The 18,209-nt window shown below is 39.6% G+C and overlaps 2 protein-coding genes across 2 annotated transcripts; one reads left to right on the plus strand and one right to left on the minus strand.

Moving 5' to 3' along the window:
* Positions 1–56: 56 nt before the first annotated feature.
* Positions 57–6,968, minus strand: fads2 (fatty acid desaturase 2). Its single transcript, XM_067589935.1, has 13 exons — positions 6,757–6,968; positions 5,923–6,197; positions 4,695–4,805; positions 4,094–4,291; positions 3,888–3,989; positions 3,689–3,814; positions 3,547–3,607; positions 3,385–3,461; positions 3,150–3,247; positions 2,118–2,214; positions 1,925–2,004; positions 790–915; positions 57–571 (listed from the first exon to the last, which is right to left on the minus strand). Exons 2-13 carry the CDS (start codon positions 6,130–6,132, stop codon positions 520–522), a joined length of 1,338 nt encoding a protein of 445 aa, XP_067446036.1. The 5' UTR covers positions 6,133–6,197; positions 6,757–6,968; the 3' UTR covers positions 57–519.
* Positions 6,969–15,468: 8,500 nt separating this feature from the next.
* LOC137183829 (leucine-rich repeat-containing protein 10B) lies at positions 15,469–17,859 on the plus strand. Its single transcript, XM_067591116.1, has one exon. The coding sequence runs from the start codon at positions 16,364–16,366 to the stop codon at positions 17,558–17,560; it is 1,197 nt and encodes a 398-aa protein (XP_067447217.1). The 5' UTR covers positions 15,469–16,363; the 3' UTR covers positions 17,561–17,859.
* Positions 17,860–18,209: the final 350 nt, after the last annotated feature.

Below are 18,209 nucleotides of genomic sequence, written 5' to 3' on the forward strand. Positions count from 1 at the left end.
TTTTTTGTACGTAGTTTTTGTGTTTGTCACTGGATCAATAACATGAGAGACGGAGAAACAGTCAACACAGATTCTTTATTGTATCAGAACAAGAATTAAAGCTGAAGACAAGTTTTAAAAGCTTTGAAAGGAGAAAATTACAAGAGCAGAACATAACCCTCAGTTACACAGGATTCGTCAGTGTAACTGTCATGTTTTATTGTTCAAACTGTATCACATGATAGAAAAAAAACTTTACTTTAAATTACTCACAATCAGTTTCCACAATTGTATTTATAACACCGTACTACTGTTGTTTAATATACTGTAAGGCGATTTAGAAAAATCCTGTGAGCACTATAAAAATCCTGCACAGAATCTGAAAAGACTGAACTATAACACTAACAATAAGAGAAGCAAAGATCATTCCCACACTATAAACTGTAATATAAAACCAAACCGATACAATCAATTCATGATGCAGAGGAGGAGAGAGATTTCACTCCTTTTATATACAGTGTAAGCGATAAAATCAGCTGATCATTTATGAAGATATGCATCAAGCCAGAGGTCCCCTGAGTTTTTCAGTGACCTGAAAAAGAAAAAAAACACATAAAACATCAGTAAATCAGTAACCTTGCAGGAATATATATTTTTATACTGCACACAGTCACTACATTATGTGAGCATATACAGTATGTGTGTTTAGGAAATCTGTTCACACCCCATGTTTATTGGCCTTTGACAAGCCCAAAGTCGCTCATCCTGGCAGTGAGTTAGGAATTTATGTTATTTGATTGTTAGTCTTACCTGACAACATCAATGAGGCCTCGCCACATTGTCTTCACATGATAAGGAATCCCATGTTTCTCACACAGTGCACGGACCAGCGGGGCCACCTGGTGGTAGTTGTGGCGCGGCATCGTAGGAAACAGACTTGAGCAGAGAGCAGAAACACAAGGCCTCAATCAGACAGTAAAGCAACCAACATGTTGCAACATTTGTGTTTAAAGTTATAATTCAGTATTAGCATCATCACGCACTACCAAACGTTTGTGCTTGTTATCCGTCAATATTACAAAAAGCATAAAAATACAGCAAATGTGAACTTCAAAAGACTATTTGTTACTCTTGAGTGCAAAGTTCACCCAAAAAAGAAAATTCATACACTTAACTCCCAACATTAACATTTCTGTAGCTTTTTATTTGTACGAACTTCATACTGTAACAGAGTCATCTGTCCTCAGCTCCATAAGCATGAGATGTCAAATTCATTTCTCCAGATAGTTTTATTTTGAGTTTTGCAGTTGTCAAATGCACTTAAGGTTTAAAACTGAAACTCAAAAATCCCTTAACATACAATGTTAAGACAATTTTTGTCTGCCCTAAAATTAAATTAGTCCTCACTTTCATTGCCTTCAGTATATATCCTGTATCAGCTTGTTGCAGCTCATTATTGATGCTATATTATGTTTACACTGATTAAAATATTCAAACTCATCAAATGGATATATTTTAGATGTTTTTGTGCATCATTTTATGCAAATTTCTGCCAAAATTCAGCCTGAAAAATTTGGTATCTTTGGAATATCCAGTAGAAAATAGGGGCTGTGAGCTTGAACAATGTTTACCTGCAGAGCATGAGTTCGTTAAAGGGTTAAATTATAAATTTTATGATATTTTCCTCTGACAAGGTTTGAGGCTTCATCTGCGAGGACTCAGTTGCTGGACTGTAATCGTTTGGCTACAAAACACTTAATGCTGTTTATGCTGCAGGAGCTTTTAGAGATGGAAATGTTTTTTGGATCTATAGAGTGATTGCTCCTAATTTAATTTCAGTACTTTGTGAAAAAGCTGACATGACATCACAGTAGCTGTGTGTCTGGTTTTCCTATAAACTTTTAACTGGCGAACACTCCTGAGTCCCCTCAACCATTTGACTTACTGGTGTTCGATTTGAAAGTTGAGGTGTCCGCTGAACCAGTCGTTGAAGTGGGACTGCTCGATATTGCAGGTGGCGTGTAACTAAAGCAGAGGATGAGACATGAGAGTGTAGATGAGTTGATACAGCAGCACCTACAGGTGACTGTGGATTTCACAGCAGTCAGAGAGATTCATCCTGTTATAAAGCAGGTTACCTGCATGCTCAGCCAGTCCTGGTGCTTCTCGTGGTCGATATCCATCGGCAGATGATTCATCTGAGTCACCCACACAAACCAGTGACTCTCCAGAAACCTGACACACAATACAGTACCAATGAATATTATGTTACACTATACGATCAAGATGTTGAATACAGAAGAATCACTTCCCAAGAAGGCATTTATATAAACAGCTTATTAGTGAAAACTTATGGTCTTATTAATTAATAATTTCTGTATGATTCAAAGATCAGTATTATGATATTTCAGAACATTTTTTGTGCCGCCAGGTTCTGAAAAATTTCATTGGCTTCTGTATATCCTCCTCCAGTATTACTTGGTCTGTCTTTTCTTCTACTGTAGCTCTTTACTGTAAGTTTTTAAAAAAACATTGTTAATGAATATGACCAAGATGTTCCCACATACAAATTTTGACACTTGTGTTTGAAATTGTTCAGTGGTGTGTTCACAGCATGTGTTGCAAGATGTGTTTCAAATGGGAGATGTGTGTGATTTGATGGCACTTAACCATTATGATAAGTATGTGTTAAATGGTAAATAGCACTGTACAGTTGCCTTTAATTCATCCATTCACACACACTTACACACCATTGGCAGGAAGTTATTACACAAGGTGATGGCCTGACCATCAGGAGATCTGGGGATCAGTGTATTGCCCAAGATCACTTTGACATGTGGGCAGGATGAATCATAGCTGTTAGGTTGTGGTGTGTGTGTAAAGATGAGGTCATTATGTCATTATGTTGTGTCGAAAGTATTTGGAAGGTGTGTTTACTGTGCCTCATTTTGGTTGGAAAGGGTGAGGTTTAGTGAAATGGGTGTACAGTTTAGGGAAATGAGTTAATGCAGTTGGTAACTTGGGGTTTATTTTAAGAAATGTGTGTAAGCAGTGGACTGTAATTTATCACAAAGACCCATCCAAGAAAAGTCATTCAGTAATCATTTTAAAAACACTGAGAACTCTTAAAGTGGTACCAAAAACATATTTTGAGTTAATAGATCATTTACCTGACAAAGCTGATGAGCGCCATTGATCCAAACAGGCCATAAAGGGGTAAATAACAGCAGAAGTAGCGAAGGTAGTAGGACATGGACCAAGCCAGATCCTTCACAAGACCAACAGGTTAATATGTTGTAGTATGTAAGTATTGTAAGATGGATGATTAGATTAAGGACCATTAGCCTACATTTACAGTGACATAATATTGCAAATAATAAAAGCTTTATAAAGGAAACATCTTACCACCCAGTCATGGCGGGAGATCATGCAGCGCATTATCTGAATGTGAAAATAAACTGGAATGAGCAGCGGAGGTCCAACTAAAAGAGAAAGAGATTAAAATTATTCCTGTAAAGTTTCCACTGTTTCATCCTTTTCTGATTGACTTTTCAAAAAACAACCTACTGAGAAAGAAGTACTGGTGTTGGCGGTGGTAGGGCATGTGTTTTATCTTTTTCACACCGTACTGTAACAGAGAGGAACACAGATTTAGGATGATTGTAGGACTGTTTTAAGGGATGAGAAATATTAGCTTTGTGCTACTTGCCTCTACTGGTTGGGTGGCTCCAACTACAAAGACGTGCAGCATGTTGACATCCGGGTCCTTACTGAAGATGTTGGGTTTAGCGTGATGCTGGAAATGTCGATGATTCCACCAGTTGGCAGAAGCTCCCTGAAAAAAAACAGTCATTTAATTTCAATTTATCATAATTGATAATATGAAAGCTATCAAGAATATGTGTTACCTTTAAATGGCCGATGACAAGCTTGTGCAGAACGTGATTCCAGCTGGACTTTTTAAATACGGACAGGTGACCGAAGTCATGCTGCAGCCATCCAGCCTGCGCCTGGAGATGAATGGAAACAAGCATTTTAAGGATTTGTGTGCTTCAGATAGTCACATGTAGTTCGTCACAATAATCACACCAAGAGGTAATGCCGCTCCTGTCACCTGAGCAGTGGCCAGAATGACGGAGCACAGCAGCGTCAGCATCCAGCTCGTCCCCCAGAGCCACACTATCAGCCAGGCGAGGACCTCCAGCAACAGGATGTGACCCAGGTGGAAGCAGAAGAACAAAGGCCGAGCCTGAAACAGACCCTCTCTCTCTGCATGAGCGCGTAAAGTGTGGAAATCCTGTATGATGGCAGCCTGAAATAAAAAAAAGAATAAACAGATACATTCCTGTAAAGCTCAAATAAAGATGCATTTGTGTGACATTTACCAGTTTTGGGGGGTTTTAGGAAAAGTTCATGTTCACATAACACTTGAGGAGGCTTCATGGTTGTGCACAGTAAAGAGCAGAGAAAAACAAAGCATTAAGGCGGTTTGGGTTATTCAACAGCTAATGAAACATGAGTGTCCAGAATCTCAGATGTGCCTGAATAGCCTGTAAGACTCATGAATAACACAACAGATCTGTGAATCATCTGACCTACACATTAGCCTCAGGTGTTTTTGTACATGATGTCCTTTGTGCCGCTCTGTCACTGTGAGATAAATGATGCTTAAATGAAAGCGAGGTTTTATCCGAAGAATATGAAGCGGGTCTCACATTTTTGTTTCTGTCGTGGCTGGGCTCTGTTGCTGCCAGCTCTCCGATCAGCAGGGGCTTCAGAAATTTTTGCACAAACTTTGGATCCGGGTGAAAAGCAGCAAATGCATCCTGGAAAACACACATGAGAAACCCTGCTAGTGGTGTACTATAGGGGCTAAATAATCTAAAATCTGCAAAATTCAGGAAATATGTTCGAGGATAGGTTCAAAATTTTTCAAATCTGTCTTAAAACAACAGTCAGGAGCCAATATGAACACTGAAAGAGGTTTTCCTCACTGTAAACCACTCCTCCTCAGTGATGGAGGCCAAAATCTACAGTCCTCATTTTGTGCAAACAAGTATTTGAAGAGGACATATTATGCACATTTCCAGGTCTAAATTTTTAATATGGGGCTGTACTGGAATTCCTATGATTTACAGTTAAAAAAAAATCCTTATTTAACTCATACTGATCCTTTATGCAGCCCCTCAGTTCAGTCTCTGTCTGAAACATGCTGTTTTAGCTCCTGTCTCTTTAAGGCCCCCGTCCTGATGAGCCCACTTTTGGGCATGTGTGACAAGCCGACCTCAGCTCGTTGGCAAGGTAGAAAAAAACTTTGCAAACAAAGCATTTAGGGCAGGTTGAACCCTGGGCTTTTGACTTTCAGGGAGAATTTCTACACACGTTAACCTCAAGTTTTTAAACTTTAACCTAGATATCCAACAATCTTAACAGTATATAAATAACACAAAATCAGAAAAAAGCACAATATGTCCCTTTTAAAAGTTTATCTGAAGCTAATATGAGGCTTCAGCAGTCGCAGTTACAGTCTTTTTAGTTTAAAAAGACAGTGTCTCCCTATTGAGCTGCAGTGGAAGTATAGTAACAAAAGGAGGGATTTTGGCACTAAAAACACTTAAACTTTAATAGATATCTACTTGATTTGATTCATTTGGATGGCTGAAGCTTCATACTGGCTTCAGATAAACTTTTAAGTACATTTTTGCACGGAGGGAGGCTTGTGGGTTTTGGCCTCCATCACTCACACTGTAAGTGCATTATGAAGGGATCTATTAATGGCCAGTATGAACAGGAGGAATGATTAAGGAAAGGAAAACCTATTTCAATGTTCATTTAGGCATCTGTATACTGTGTTAAAACAGACTTGAAAATTTAAGAATGTATCCTTTAATGTATTATCTTTCTATTAAACAAACAAAATGAGACAAATAAAAGCATGTTTACTGTGGCATCCTCTCCAGCGTAGTGGCTGATGACCCGAAACCCGCCTGGGTGCCTCTTGGCCCAGTGTGTGATGTTATAAACCTTCCGATCGATGACCAACCACTGGTCGTTCCTGCTGCAGTGTCTCTGCACCTCCTCCCAGGTGTAAACACTGCCAGGTCGCCCGCTGCCTGGCTCACCTGGCTCTGTGAGCTGGCCTCCACCACCCATCCTCACTGTCTCTGGCCTGAGTCCGCCTGCACACTAAAGGGCCAGTCAGCCACAAACTTTAACACCTGGATGTAAAAAAAAAAAAAAAAAAAAAGTGTCTGAAACCAACAGTCAGAGCTACAGTCACAGATTGTACAGGGGAAAGAGGAGAGGAGGGGGGGCAGCACTCAGAGGAAGAGCTTTTTTAACCTGTTGCTCTCCTCACTTCAACCATCCGGCTGATTGTAAGTGAAGAAAGACTCACAAATAATTCATGATGAAATCCGACAACCTGGCTGCTTCTGGTGAGACAGAGCAGTTTTCACCTATGCATCATTTGTCTGTATCGACATCACGCTTGAATCTAAATGCCAAGTGCACATGCTCGGAAAACTAAACCCTGGAAATGATCTATATTTAGCCTGTAAGTGCGTTTATTCATTCGCAGCCCATGCAGGCAACAAGTCATCAAATAGACATAATTAACCATTAATGTGTTAAAAATTAATAGGGCACAAACAGATCTATGAAACCGCAAACAGCCCATCGAATAACGTTTGATGCCTGATGAATTCAGCAATTACCGCAGATGACGGCTGGCAGTCTGCAGGCCCGCTACATGAAGATGGAGAATATTTCACTTACACTATCCGGACTGTGGCTACTCTCCCCTGGGTTCAGTCACACCAACACGCCGGCACACTTTATTAGCTCCCGCTCCGTGCAGATCCATGTTAAATGGTAAACATCCCAAAATTCATCCTCTGCCTTCCCTAATGTGCTCACTGACTCATTCACCCTCTCATTCAGTACAAATTCCGAGCCGATCATTCGAGGGTTTCTGGGCCAATCGGCGTACAGTAAATCCTGGACCACTGGCTGATGTGCAATTGGCTCGATAATCAGCCCATCTGAATATTATAGTGTCGTCTGTGCGCTCACACGGAAAGAGTCAGCGGGAGCACGCTGCTCTCACTTTATCCTCCATTATATATATTTACAGTTACATTCACTCTTGAGATTATACGCCACTAATGTAGAGTGAATTACTGGCATTATCACTGTACTGTATATTAGAGTTAGAGATTGTTAGTATGTTTCTTCTGTCTCTATAATCTCATTTTATTTTATTCTAGTATTTATTCTTGTTTCTTACTTTTGGCCTTAAATTTTATGAATAAAAGCAGATTTTGTATTTATTTTTTGTTTGTTTTTTTGTTTTTTGTTTTTGGCACTGACCAACAGAAAAAGACACTTTGATGTCAAAATGAAAACAGATCTCTACAAATGTGATCTAAATTGATCTAATTTCATCAATCAATAAAACAAAAGAATAAAACATGTAAATAACATTGACATGTTGCTAAATTTGCAAATAAGGCAAAAACATGTCTTACACTAATATAGGATATTTATGACACATCTAACTGCTAAAATGCATATAATTCAAGAGTAAGAAAAAAACTTGTATATACAATATGTATATGTAATGTATAATATTAAGTGGCAAATTTTAGCATATTGTAAAATATATTTAGAAACACTAGCAAGCACTAAGTATCTCAAATGTGTTTTCTATATGTTAAAACAGTCTTCATATTATTAGAATGTTGTTTAACTACGTAACAATCGGCTGTTTTATGTAACTTTATTTTCAGCTGAAGACTGAGATCACCTTTAAATCACAAATATTATTTCTTTAGTATTTACAGCTGAAAATAAGGAGACTGGCAAGTTTAGGATGATATCTTATTATTAACAGCACTTTTCATAAACAGAATAAACAGCCTTTATGTTGTGAAAATGGTCTGTTGCAGTTTCCTTCTCCACCAGCAGATGGTACAACTGAGCTCCTTTAATCAGTCACCTTCCTTGTCCTCATTTAACCCCAAGAGGCAACAACCACTTGAAATGGTTGGTGATTGAATCAGCTAGAGGGATGATTTGCGAAACTCTTACGAGATTTGTGCCCTTACCTTAACCTCAACCCAACATAACCTAACCTACTTTAACCTTAACCTAAACCTCAATCCGTCTCCAACAGATTCCCATTCAAAAAGCGTCCACTTCTCTCATGAAATACTAAGTCAATACATTTTTTCAACAAATCGTTATGGTCTCAATCTCTAAATTCGGGCCCTCTAATAAGCTAGCTTTAGCTTTGGTCCCAGGTAGCAGGGCGTGTTCATGAATGTATTATAAGCAAGTGGCAACCTCCGGAGCTGAAAAATGAAGCCGATGCGGAAGCACCAAAAACTGCAGTTCCTTGAATGGCCACATGAGACTGGCTCCAAAAGCGAGTCAATCCCCATAGACCCCCATGTTAAAATGCCCACCCAACTTCACATCAGAAATAAACATCATCATCGTTTACAGCCTTGTAGAAAAAACGGTTTTGGTCTCTATAGCTAATTTCCCCTTTCATGACAACTGTACAGGGGGGTGAATTTTTTTATAACTCATCAGTTTAAATGTTATTAAGCCATAAAGTTCGGCATAATTAAGGACATAGCTGCTTTGAGTGACAGGTCACTAGCCGCTAGGTTGCTTGTGTCAGCAGCCAGGCTTCATTCGGCCCTCCTCAGCACCACCTCTTTGCCCAATTTAGATTAGCTGGGAGTTATGTGGAATCAGGCACTGCCAAGATGGTGACGGCCGGAGCCGCCCACTTTCAGAAACCAATGGGTGACATCACGGTGGCTACGTCCATATTTTATAAAGTCTATGATTATAAGAGCTGGAAAGGGCGCCACCACTCAGCCTTGCAGCCAAATTTTCCCAGTGGCCACTTGCAGTACTGCAGCGGAAAAATATCCCTGTGGCCCAGAAAGCATTTTCCCCATAGACCACCATTGTAAGAGACATCTGTAAAACTGTTGACAGGACACCTTGAACTGCAAACAAGGTCAATTATGACTCTTTCTATCATGATTTTTTGATCCATGGAGGTTTCATGTTTGTAAAACTTCCCTAGAGGCAAGAAAAGTGATTTAAAAATCTGTAACATCATCACAATGTTAAGTATATGGGCCAAGCAGGAACTCACGGGCAGAGCCAACGGGGGAAACACCACTGCACATATTCACTGGGCAGCACAACACAGAAACAAACCCGGAAGCCAGAAACTTTTGGCGTATGTGCCAGCCAAGCAATTCTCATTGGATTGAATGGGCACCATTTTTGGTCTGGTATCCAGCTCTTATAATATATCGACGGGTGTGTTTCCAGAGTGTGGAAGTTAACACCCCACACTCCTTATCTGGAAGATCCTGGCTCCAAACAGAAAAGATGGCACTGATCATAAGCAGCAGCATTATTTTTTGGGGGTTGGTGCTAGATTGAAGCAGCCGGAGGGACAATTTGTGAAATGCTTGCGAGATTATGCTAACCTTAACCTTAACCTCAATTTTAAACCTAACCCTAACCGCACTCACAAGAGTTCGTCCCTCCAGCTGGTCCAATTTGGCGGTTACCTTTTTTTCCCACCCACATTCTGCAAAGACCCACCCCTACTCTACCTCTGATTGGCTCTGATCCTGATATTCTTACACTAACTCTAACCATCTCATGCTTCATGCCTAAACCTATCCAGTCTAACCAATGACAGCAATGAGTACTAGCCAATCAGAGGAAGAATGGGGCAGGTCTTTGCGGAATGCGGATGGGAAAAAAATAAGGCAAAGCAGCAACTCTGGGCTTCAAACTTTCAAATTCAGAATCAATACATTGGTAAATAAATCTCTGGGCTTCAAACTGGCCCCAATGCAAACCAATGGGTGACGTCACACTTTGCTACGTCCATCCTTACATACAGTCTATGTTTAACCCCGAAGAACCAACAGCAGATCTGATGCCACTCTTGTGTTGCATCTGTCACCATATATACAATAATGCAATATAACCCAAATGATATATTTTATAATAAATGATTTGCTCTTGTTTTGCTTATGTCGACATATGTTGGAGTTCTTATAGTTTGTTTGTTCTCCATATGTTTCTCATACTTGGCTCGGTCACGCAGTGCTTCATCTGCATTCACCTCAGCAGTCACATCCATTCACCCCCCCGAGGTCTCTTGTCTGTCTGCTGCTTACAGTCCATTGTGTCATTTCAGGGTCATTTCTATGCGATGCAGAAATTTGCAAATCAGCTCTTTTGGTCCTCAGCATATCAGACAGGATTATCCTCAAGCAGCGTGCGGCCTGTCTCCCTGTTTGTCCGCTTCTTCTGCCACAGCTCATCAGGCTGACAGGAGCACTGCACATCTGACCCCAGCAGCTTTTCCAGGCTTTTTTCCAGTATCATATCCCACAAAACCCACGTCAATCAGAAAACCTGTCTGCTGTTGTCAAGTATTTGATAAAGTCTGAGGTGGAGAGTACAACTTTCAGATATTACTTGAGTATTTCCATTTTGGGAGACTTTTTTCTTTTCAATCTGCTACATATCAGAGGGAAATATTGTGCTTTTTCTCCACTGCATTTAGATTAACTGGTGGCTGAAAGTATCTAGTTGTGCATTTTAAGAATTTACAAGTATGATGACATCATCAAAAACATATGCATTGCTTCATATAAAGTAGTTTCAGTCAATGTCACTTCCTCAACCTGAAACCATTTGTACTAGAGCTAAAACCATTAGTCAATTAATCGATAAGTTGATCCACAGGAAATTAAACGCTATTATACGCTATAAGTATTTTGATCATCAAAATAGTTTTGAGTAATTTTTTAAATAAAACATGCCAAAATTCTCTGGTTCCAGCTCCTTAAATGTGAATATTTTCCGGTTTCTTTAGTCTTCTTTAAAAGAAAACTGTATGTTTTTAGGTTATGGACTGTTGGTCAGGACAAAACTAGAGGTTGTTTTGGGAAACAGTGATCAACATTTTTCACCATTTTCTGATTTTATAGACCAAACAACTAATCAAGGAATCAAGAAAATAACCTTCAGATTAATCAATATTGAGAGTAATCATTAGATGCAGAAATTGTATAAATTGTATAAGAGATCATTTTTTATGATAAGTACTTTGAATTTAGACACATACTGTAAGTATTCAGAGCAATACCAAAATGTAAAAATACTTTCTTACAAGTAAAAGTCCTGCATTCAAAGTTCTTATGTATTTATGTAGAAGTACAGCAAGTAAAAGTATTATCAACTATATGTACTGAAAGTTTCAAAAGTACATTAGCCTATATTGTTGACTTACTAGTGTATTATTATGACTACTGCATTATTGGATTGTTATTATTGATGTTTTTTTAAGCAGCATGTTGTAGCTGGTTGAGGTGAAGCTGAATGTAACTGCTTAATAGTTAAATCTCTAAACTAAACTACACTGATCATAGATTTTGTAGTGGAGTAAAAAGTACAATATTTAACTTCACCTTTACTTGGATGATGTATCATATCCAAGAAAAACACCTCAAAACTGCACTTTGTTCGGTGCTTGAGTAGATGTACTTAGTCACATTGCATCACTGGTACCATACTCTCAGTAACATTGTATTTGCAGTTGAAATGTGGTATTATTACATTGTTGTAAGCAGGAGATGATGTGAATCTTCCCCCACTGGGTGAAGTTACTGTAGTCTGTGCTGATGCCCTTTTATTTAAAACTTGCTCTGGGCTCATCCACATTTTGGAGCTATTTCGAGCCCCAGTGTACCGAATGAATATATTTTAGTCATGTCACATCCAATTACATCTGAACTGCATTTTTAGTATCTATGTATCTCTCTGGGGTGGAGAGTAATTCAATCCTATAGACCTACAAGTCAAACTTTTATTTGGTTTTTACTCCACTACTTTTATCTGACGACTCTTAGCAGCTCAAGAATTTAACAATCAGTACAGATAAACTCATTAAATATGAGGAAGAAATACCACCAAAAAAAACTATGAACACAAGTAAAATACAGCTCATCCAACAAGTTAACACATCACTCATCTTTAACTGAACCTATCGACTGTAATTCAGTCAACAGACAGTGAAGTCTGGCAGCATTTTATAGATTATTTTTCTTACTCTTGTGTCTGTTCTGTGTCAGAGCCGAATGTCATCAGAGCTTTTTAACTGGTCTATAAAAACCCATTCAAGTTCATGTCTGTAGTTGTTTGATACAAACCAGCACTGGAGTTACCATCTTTGGAGGTCCAAAAAACCATGTGATCATTAATAGTCTTTTACTGATAAATGTGTTACTGTAATGTATGATTATGTACTTCTTTGATCATATATATAAGTATTAGATAAGTAAAAGTAGTAATACCACTATATAAAGATATAAAAGTCCAGCATTCAAATTGTTACTGCAGTAAAAAGTATCATCTGTAAAATGTGAAAAGCACTCATTATGCAGCGTAGACTCCTGTCAGTGTTAAATTATTATATATTATTCATTGGTGAATTATTATATATAAGTATCATTTTAATGTTGCAGCTGGTTGAGGTGGATTTTTCTGGAGTTTCTCGGAATCAGATCGAGATTGAGATTTTTAATTGCTTTTTTTTAAAGGAGTTTTTCCTCGTTCGAATTGAGGGTCTAAGGTGTTGAATTGCTGTACAGACTGTAAAGCCCGCTGAGTCAAATTTGTGATTTGTGATATTGGGCTATACAAATAAAATTGACATGACTTAAGTAATAATAAAACAATGGCACATGTCTGGAATAGAGTGCAACATAAATTTAAACAGAGAATATCTAATTTCCACGTGACTTTTGTCTTATCCCACTGAAATAACACAATTAATCTGAAAATACTGTAGAGGAACTGGTTGCTTTTTTGGCAAGCACCTTTCTCTGTTATTCATTATTCATACAATCTTAAATACATAAAAAATGTGATCTTTAAGATAGTGTTCAGGTTCTGCCTACTTACAGTTTTTCTCGGTTGCTTTGGCACAATGGGCAAATGAAAATAATGATTCTAAACACATTGTGTAACACTGTATGCATTTCTTGTTGCTTGACCCAATGATGCAATGAGTCGGTGACCCAAGTTGATTACATTCATTTTTCAACTGGTTTGTATTACTCTTCAGCACATTTATCAACATGCAAAACACTGCACCCAAAAATTATGACCTTCCAAACATGAATCACTAATATTCTCAGTAATCTGGCATTGTAATAATGCAACAACAACTGCTAACTGATAAGTTGTAAAATGTTCATCCTCAGTTTTTAGTGCTTATGTCATGCTGTCAGATGTAGTTTACAGATGCAACTCCTAAGCAGTCATTTCTCACAGAGGGCAAAACTGAGTTTTGTGTAGCTACTAAAGTTACTGATGATGGAGCAGACAGACATCAGAGAGGGTCTGAGGGCGGTCAGAGGGAGAGGTGGACACAGAGAGGACAGAGACAACGTGCTGCCTGTGAGGACGTCACAGCAGAGACATGAGGGAAAGAGTTGCACCAAATACAAGATGGGAGGGTTTGGAAAGCCAATGAAGCGTTGAGAGGGATTTAATTATTTATTCCAATTTCTAAATGGTTCCTAATTTACATGAATTTGTTGTATCAAGAAATGTATTCATACTCTACTTTCATTTTTGTCATATTTTGCAGAGGTGAACATGTTGATGAAATTGTTTATTTTTGACAAACAAGTTGAATGTTTTTGCAGGACAAACGAAGCGCTGCTCAATATAAACTGATTTGAGAACTACAACAGTGTTTTAGAAAATGGGTTTAAGCAATTGAGACAAATTGTAACTATTTTATATACAGTTTATGACAATTTCTTATTTTTCATAAATTGATCTCATGTTTTGTATGTAAATACGTAATCTGTAAAGAGTAAAAAGTACAATAATTCCCTCTGAAATGCAGTGAGATGGAAGTACAAAGTTGCTGCTGCTGTTTTGGAAAACAAAAATAAAATGAATCATACAAATAAGGATTTCATCTCACTAATCCAGGGGTGTCCATGCAAAAAGTCCCAATTAAAAATCTGTTCTCCCTGAGAGAAAAGATTTATATTTTATTGCTCATTATATGATGATTTAAAGGCTAAATAGCAAAATGTCCTTAATTTCTGATGAGTATTTCTGGATGAATGTTTATATGGGAACTTTTTGTGTGGTTGATTTTATTTGTAGAGTGTAGTGGTTCAGAAAAAAGGTTTTTGTTTGCAATGTAATGTAAGGCACTTATATGTGCATGATACAAAAACTAACTAACTAACTATAAAATAGCATACAACTGAAATACTCAAGTAATGTGCCACATGTATTTCAGGTTACCTGCCTCTATGTGAGATATTTACATGACAATAGTATATTCTTTGAGAGAAGACACACACACACTCCTGATAACGTGAGTGTGTGTGTGTGTGTGTGTGTGTGTGTGTGTGTGTGTGTGTGTGTGTGTGTGTGTGTGTGTGTGCGCGCGCGCGCGCGTGTGTGTATGTAAAACTGCACTAAAAATTATTAAATAAACAAATACATTTAAATTTAACATATAATTCATCAGTAATAAGAGACAATTCTTTATTAGTGCTTTGACTTTAGATACAGAAGCATTCAGATCCTTAAAAAAAATTGCAATTTATGTAAAAGTACAGCATGTCAAAATATTATCAACTAAATGTACTTAAATAATCAAATGTAAAAGCACATAGAGGGTTATATTTGGGTTTTTTTGCCTCCTTACATTGGCTCCCTGTTAAATTTGACACTGGTTTTAAAATCTTATTGCTCATTTTTAAGGCCTTACACAGCCCTGCACCTACATACATCTCTGACTTATTGACCTGGTATGTGACCTCTCGGCCATTAAGATCCCTGCTGTTTACTCCCAGGTCACGGTTTGTGACTAAAGGTCATCAGGCTTTTGTTATAAGAGCTCACAAACTCTCTCTGCCTGCTGAACTCAGACACGCTAATTTGATCACTTCTACTTATATCTCTTACAACTTGTCTCTTTATAAAAGCTTATAAAAAATGTTTGATATATGTTTTCATTTATTTGAACCTATTCATTTTATTGTCTCTATTTTCTTTTTATCTGCCTTGTCTGATTTTTCTTTTTGTAAAGCACTTTGTTAATATTAAGACAAGTGCTATATAAATAAAGTTCATTATTATTATTATATTGTATACTAGCATATTATTATTATTTCATCATTGGATTATTAATGATGTTCTATTTTGTAAGCAGCATCGTACCAAATGTTGTAGCTGGTTGAGCTCAAAATGAAAAAATAAAAATGAAAAAATAAATGAGAAATTCTTAATGTTTAAACCTGAAAGTGCTGCAGTAATCTTTTTTTAAAAATAAAACATATTGCTTTAAAAAACTTAAAACACTCGAATGAATAGGAGATTGAGTTTTTGTAAACACACACACACACACACACACACACACACACACACACACACACACAGTTGACCATGTGATGTGAATGCCCCCTGGTCCGGTTACAGCGGGAGGGAGGGAGGGAGGCAGCAGTTGAATGTAAACCTTCACACTGATGGAGAGAACCGGACAACATCAGGAGCTGAGTCAGTCAGTCTGTCAGCACTGCAATTCTCCAAAATGTGCAATTTCTTTCTCCGGTGCGGATTATAACAGCAGAGGACCTGAGCCTGTAATAGGCAGCAGCTGCATTAACAAGTAGACAGACTTCCATTAACTGTTTTTCTTTGCCGGGAGCCAGGTCACTGAGCTGAGCACACTGTGGGCTTATCCACCGACACCCGGCAGGAAGAGGCACAGCAACTGACTGTTTAACGTCCTAAAGTGGCACTTTTTTTCTTGTCCGGATCACGTGAACAAGTGACCTCAAAGCCGCACACTATCTTTCTCTCAAAAAGCCTTGAAGGAGTCACAGAGGAGAGGAAAGGGTAAGGACTGCAAGAATTCAATTTCAGCTCAAAATTCAGCTGTACTTTGTTGAGCTCAACTACCAGCAGCACTATTACTACTATTATTACTATTACTACTACTATTATTATTATTACTACTACTACTACTATTACTATTACTCCACATTTTGCTAGATATTCTCGAGTTTTCTGATCTGGCAATAGATGAAGGGACGAAGGGACACCTGACAAACTGCTGAAACATGGAGACAGTGTTAATTGGCCTGAAGCATGATGCTCTTTGCAGCCGGTGGGATCAACCACAAAACAACAGCAGCTCCAGCGCTGAGGTTTAACTTGTCACAGACACTACCTCGTCAAATGACTCTGTCCTGACTCACATAGGAGTCAGGGGCGGCAGGCCACCCGCAGCATGGGCAACTCCTCCAGGAAGGGCGAGGGAGAAGAGGAGGAGGAGAAGGATGGCGAGGAGGCAGAAATCACAAAGAAGAAGAAACAGGAGGAGGAGGTCGAGGATGAGCTTCCACTTGGGGTGGAGGAGTTGTTGGAGAGCGGAGATCCCGTGCTGGACTTGAGCTACCGTAAATTTAAGCGGTTACCGTCGCGTGTTTGTGGACTGATGCATTTGGAGAAGCTGTATGTTTGTGGGAACAGCCTGCGCACTCTGCCGGACAACATCACCCAGCTGCACGGCCTGCGGATACTCGCCCTCGACTTTAACAAGATGGAGGACGTTCCTCTGGCCATCTGCCAGCTCACTAACCTCACTCGCCTCTACCTGGGCAGCAACCGGTTGATGAGCCTCCCGCCTGAGATGACCAACCTGCGGAGCCTGCGTTGCCTGTGGGTGGAGAGCAACTACTTCCAGAGATTCCCCCGAGAGCTGTACGACCTGCCCAACCTCAAGTCCCTCCAGATAGGGGACAACCGGATGAAGACGCTGCCTCCTGACCTCAGCCGCATGGAGGCTTTGAGGGGATTATGGCTCTACGGGAACCGCTTTCAGACCTTCCCCAAAGTCCTGCTGCGCATGGAGGGCTTGGAGATATTAGACCTGGACCGCAACAAGATATCAGAGTTCCCCAGCCTGAAGTGCCTCCGAGCCCTCCGCCTGTTCTCCTACGACCACAACCCGGTCAAGGACCCTCCTAAAGTGGGCCCAGAAGTGCTCTTGGTCGGGGAAGGAGCTGCAGAGTTCATGGAGGAGCGCGAGGCCATGAAGGAGAGACGACGAAAGGCCGCAGAGAAAGAAGCAGAGGAATCGGCTCTGGCGGGAGAGGAGCCAGTCATTCACGGCATCCTGAAGAACAGCAGCTCAAACCGAACCACAAACGGAGCCGTAGTGACCTTAGAGGATGCAGACATCAGGGAGGAAGAGCCCCTGGCAAGGGGGGAGGAGGAGGAGGGGGATGTGGAGCTGCCAGTCATAGAGTACGATGGTGCTGAGCTTGAATATGACGAGGACGGGGTTGAATACGAGACTGAGGAGCTTATATGTGAGGGCGAGGGGTTCGAGTATGAGGGCGAGGAGCTGGAGTATGAGAGGGCACAGATGGACTACGAGTATGAGGAGCTGCAGGACACGGAGAGACAGGGTGAAGGAGCATGAAAAACCTCTTATACATCCAGATAATCTGCAGGCAGGAAGAGATGGATGACAGACAATCCACAGATAATATTTTTGAAAGAAGCTGACACAAGTTGAGAGTGTGACTTTTGGGGGGGGGGGGGGGGGGGGGGGGGGGGGTTGTCATTTTTCAGCCTTGCTGCTAATTTATTATCTGTTGTTAACTGTGAAAATGAAAGAGCTGGGCATTATGAAATCTCAATCAGCTGCAAATTGTCAAATCAGAGCAGGACTCAGGTGGTGTGTGTGTGTGTGTGTGTGTGTGTGTGTGTGTGTGTGTGTGTGTGTGTGTGTGTGTCAGTGTGTATGGCTGATTTACATTAGAGTTGTATCATGAGTGTACAAAGGAGACCAAGTCTTCCATTATTAAATATTAAATCAGCTGATGAAGTCAGTGTCAATCATTTATGGGGTGATATTTCTTCACTGGGAAGCCGTGAAACCACCAGCTTCTGTTTACTTGACTGTTGTATTTCAACACATCATGGTCAGTGTCTGTTTTACGTGCTTGCCAGTGCACCTCGGCTCGGCTTATTTCTATTTTTGTAAACCGAGACCGTGTAAATGTGTGTACTGGATTTTGATTTACAAAATATTTATGACACGCTAAACACAACTCGTCGTCCGTTGT

The sequence above is a fragment of the Thunnus thynnus genome, chromosome 5 (assembly GCF_963924715.1).
Source record: "Thunnus thynnus chromosome 5, fThuThy2.1, whole genome shotgun sequence".
In the NCBI taxonomy this organism is placed as follows: Eukaryota; Metazoa; Chordata; class Actinopteri; order Scombriformes; family Scombridae; genus Thunnus; species Thunnus thynnus.

Bases quoted from the DNA above. Each gene is read 5' to 3' on its own strand.
- fads2 (XM_067589935.1), bottom strand. From the start codon at position 6,132: ATGGGTGGTGGAGGCCAGCTCACAGAGCCAGGTGAGCCAGGCAGCGGG. The intron at 3,462-3,546 runs GTAGGTTGTTTT...TTTCTCTTTTAG, and splicing joins ACACCAGTACTTCTTTCTCA to TTGGACCTCCGCTGCTCATT. The intron at 572-789 runs GTAAGACTAACA...TTTCTTTTTCAG, and splicing joins GGCCTCATTGATGTTGTCAG to GTCACTGAAAAACTCAGGGG.
- LOC137183829 (XM_067591116.1), top strand. From the start codon at position 16,364: ATGGGCAACTCCTCCAGGAAGGGCGAGGGAGAAGAGGAGGAGGAGAAG.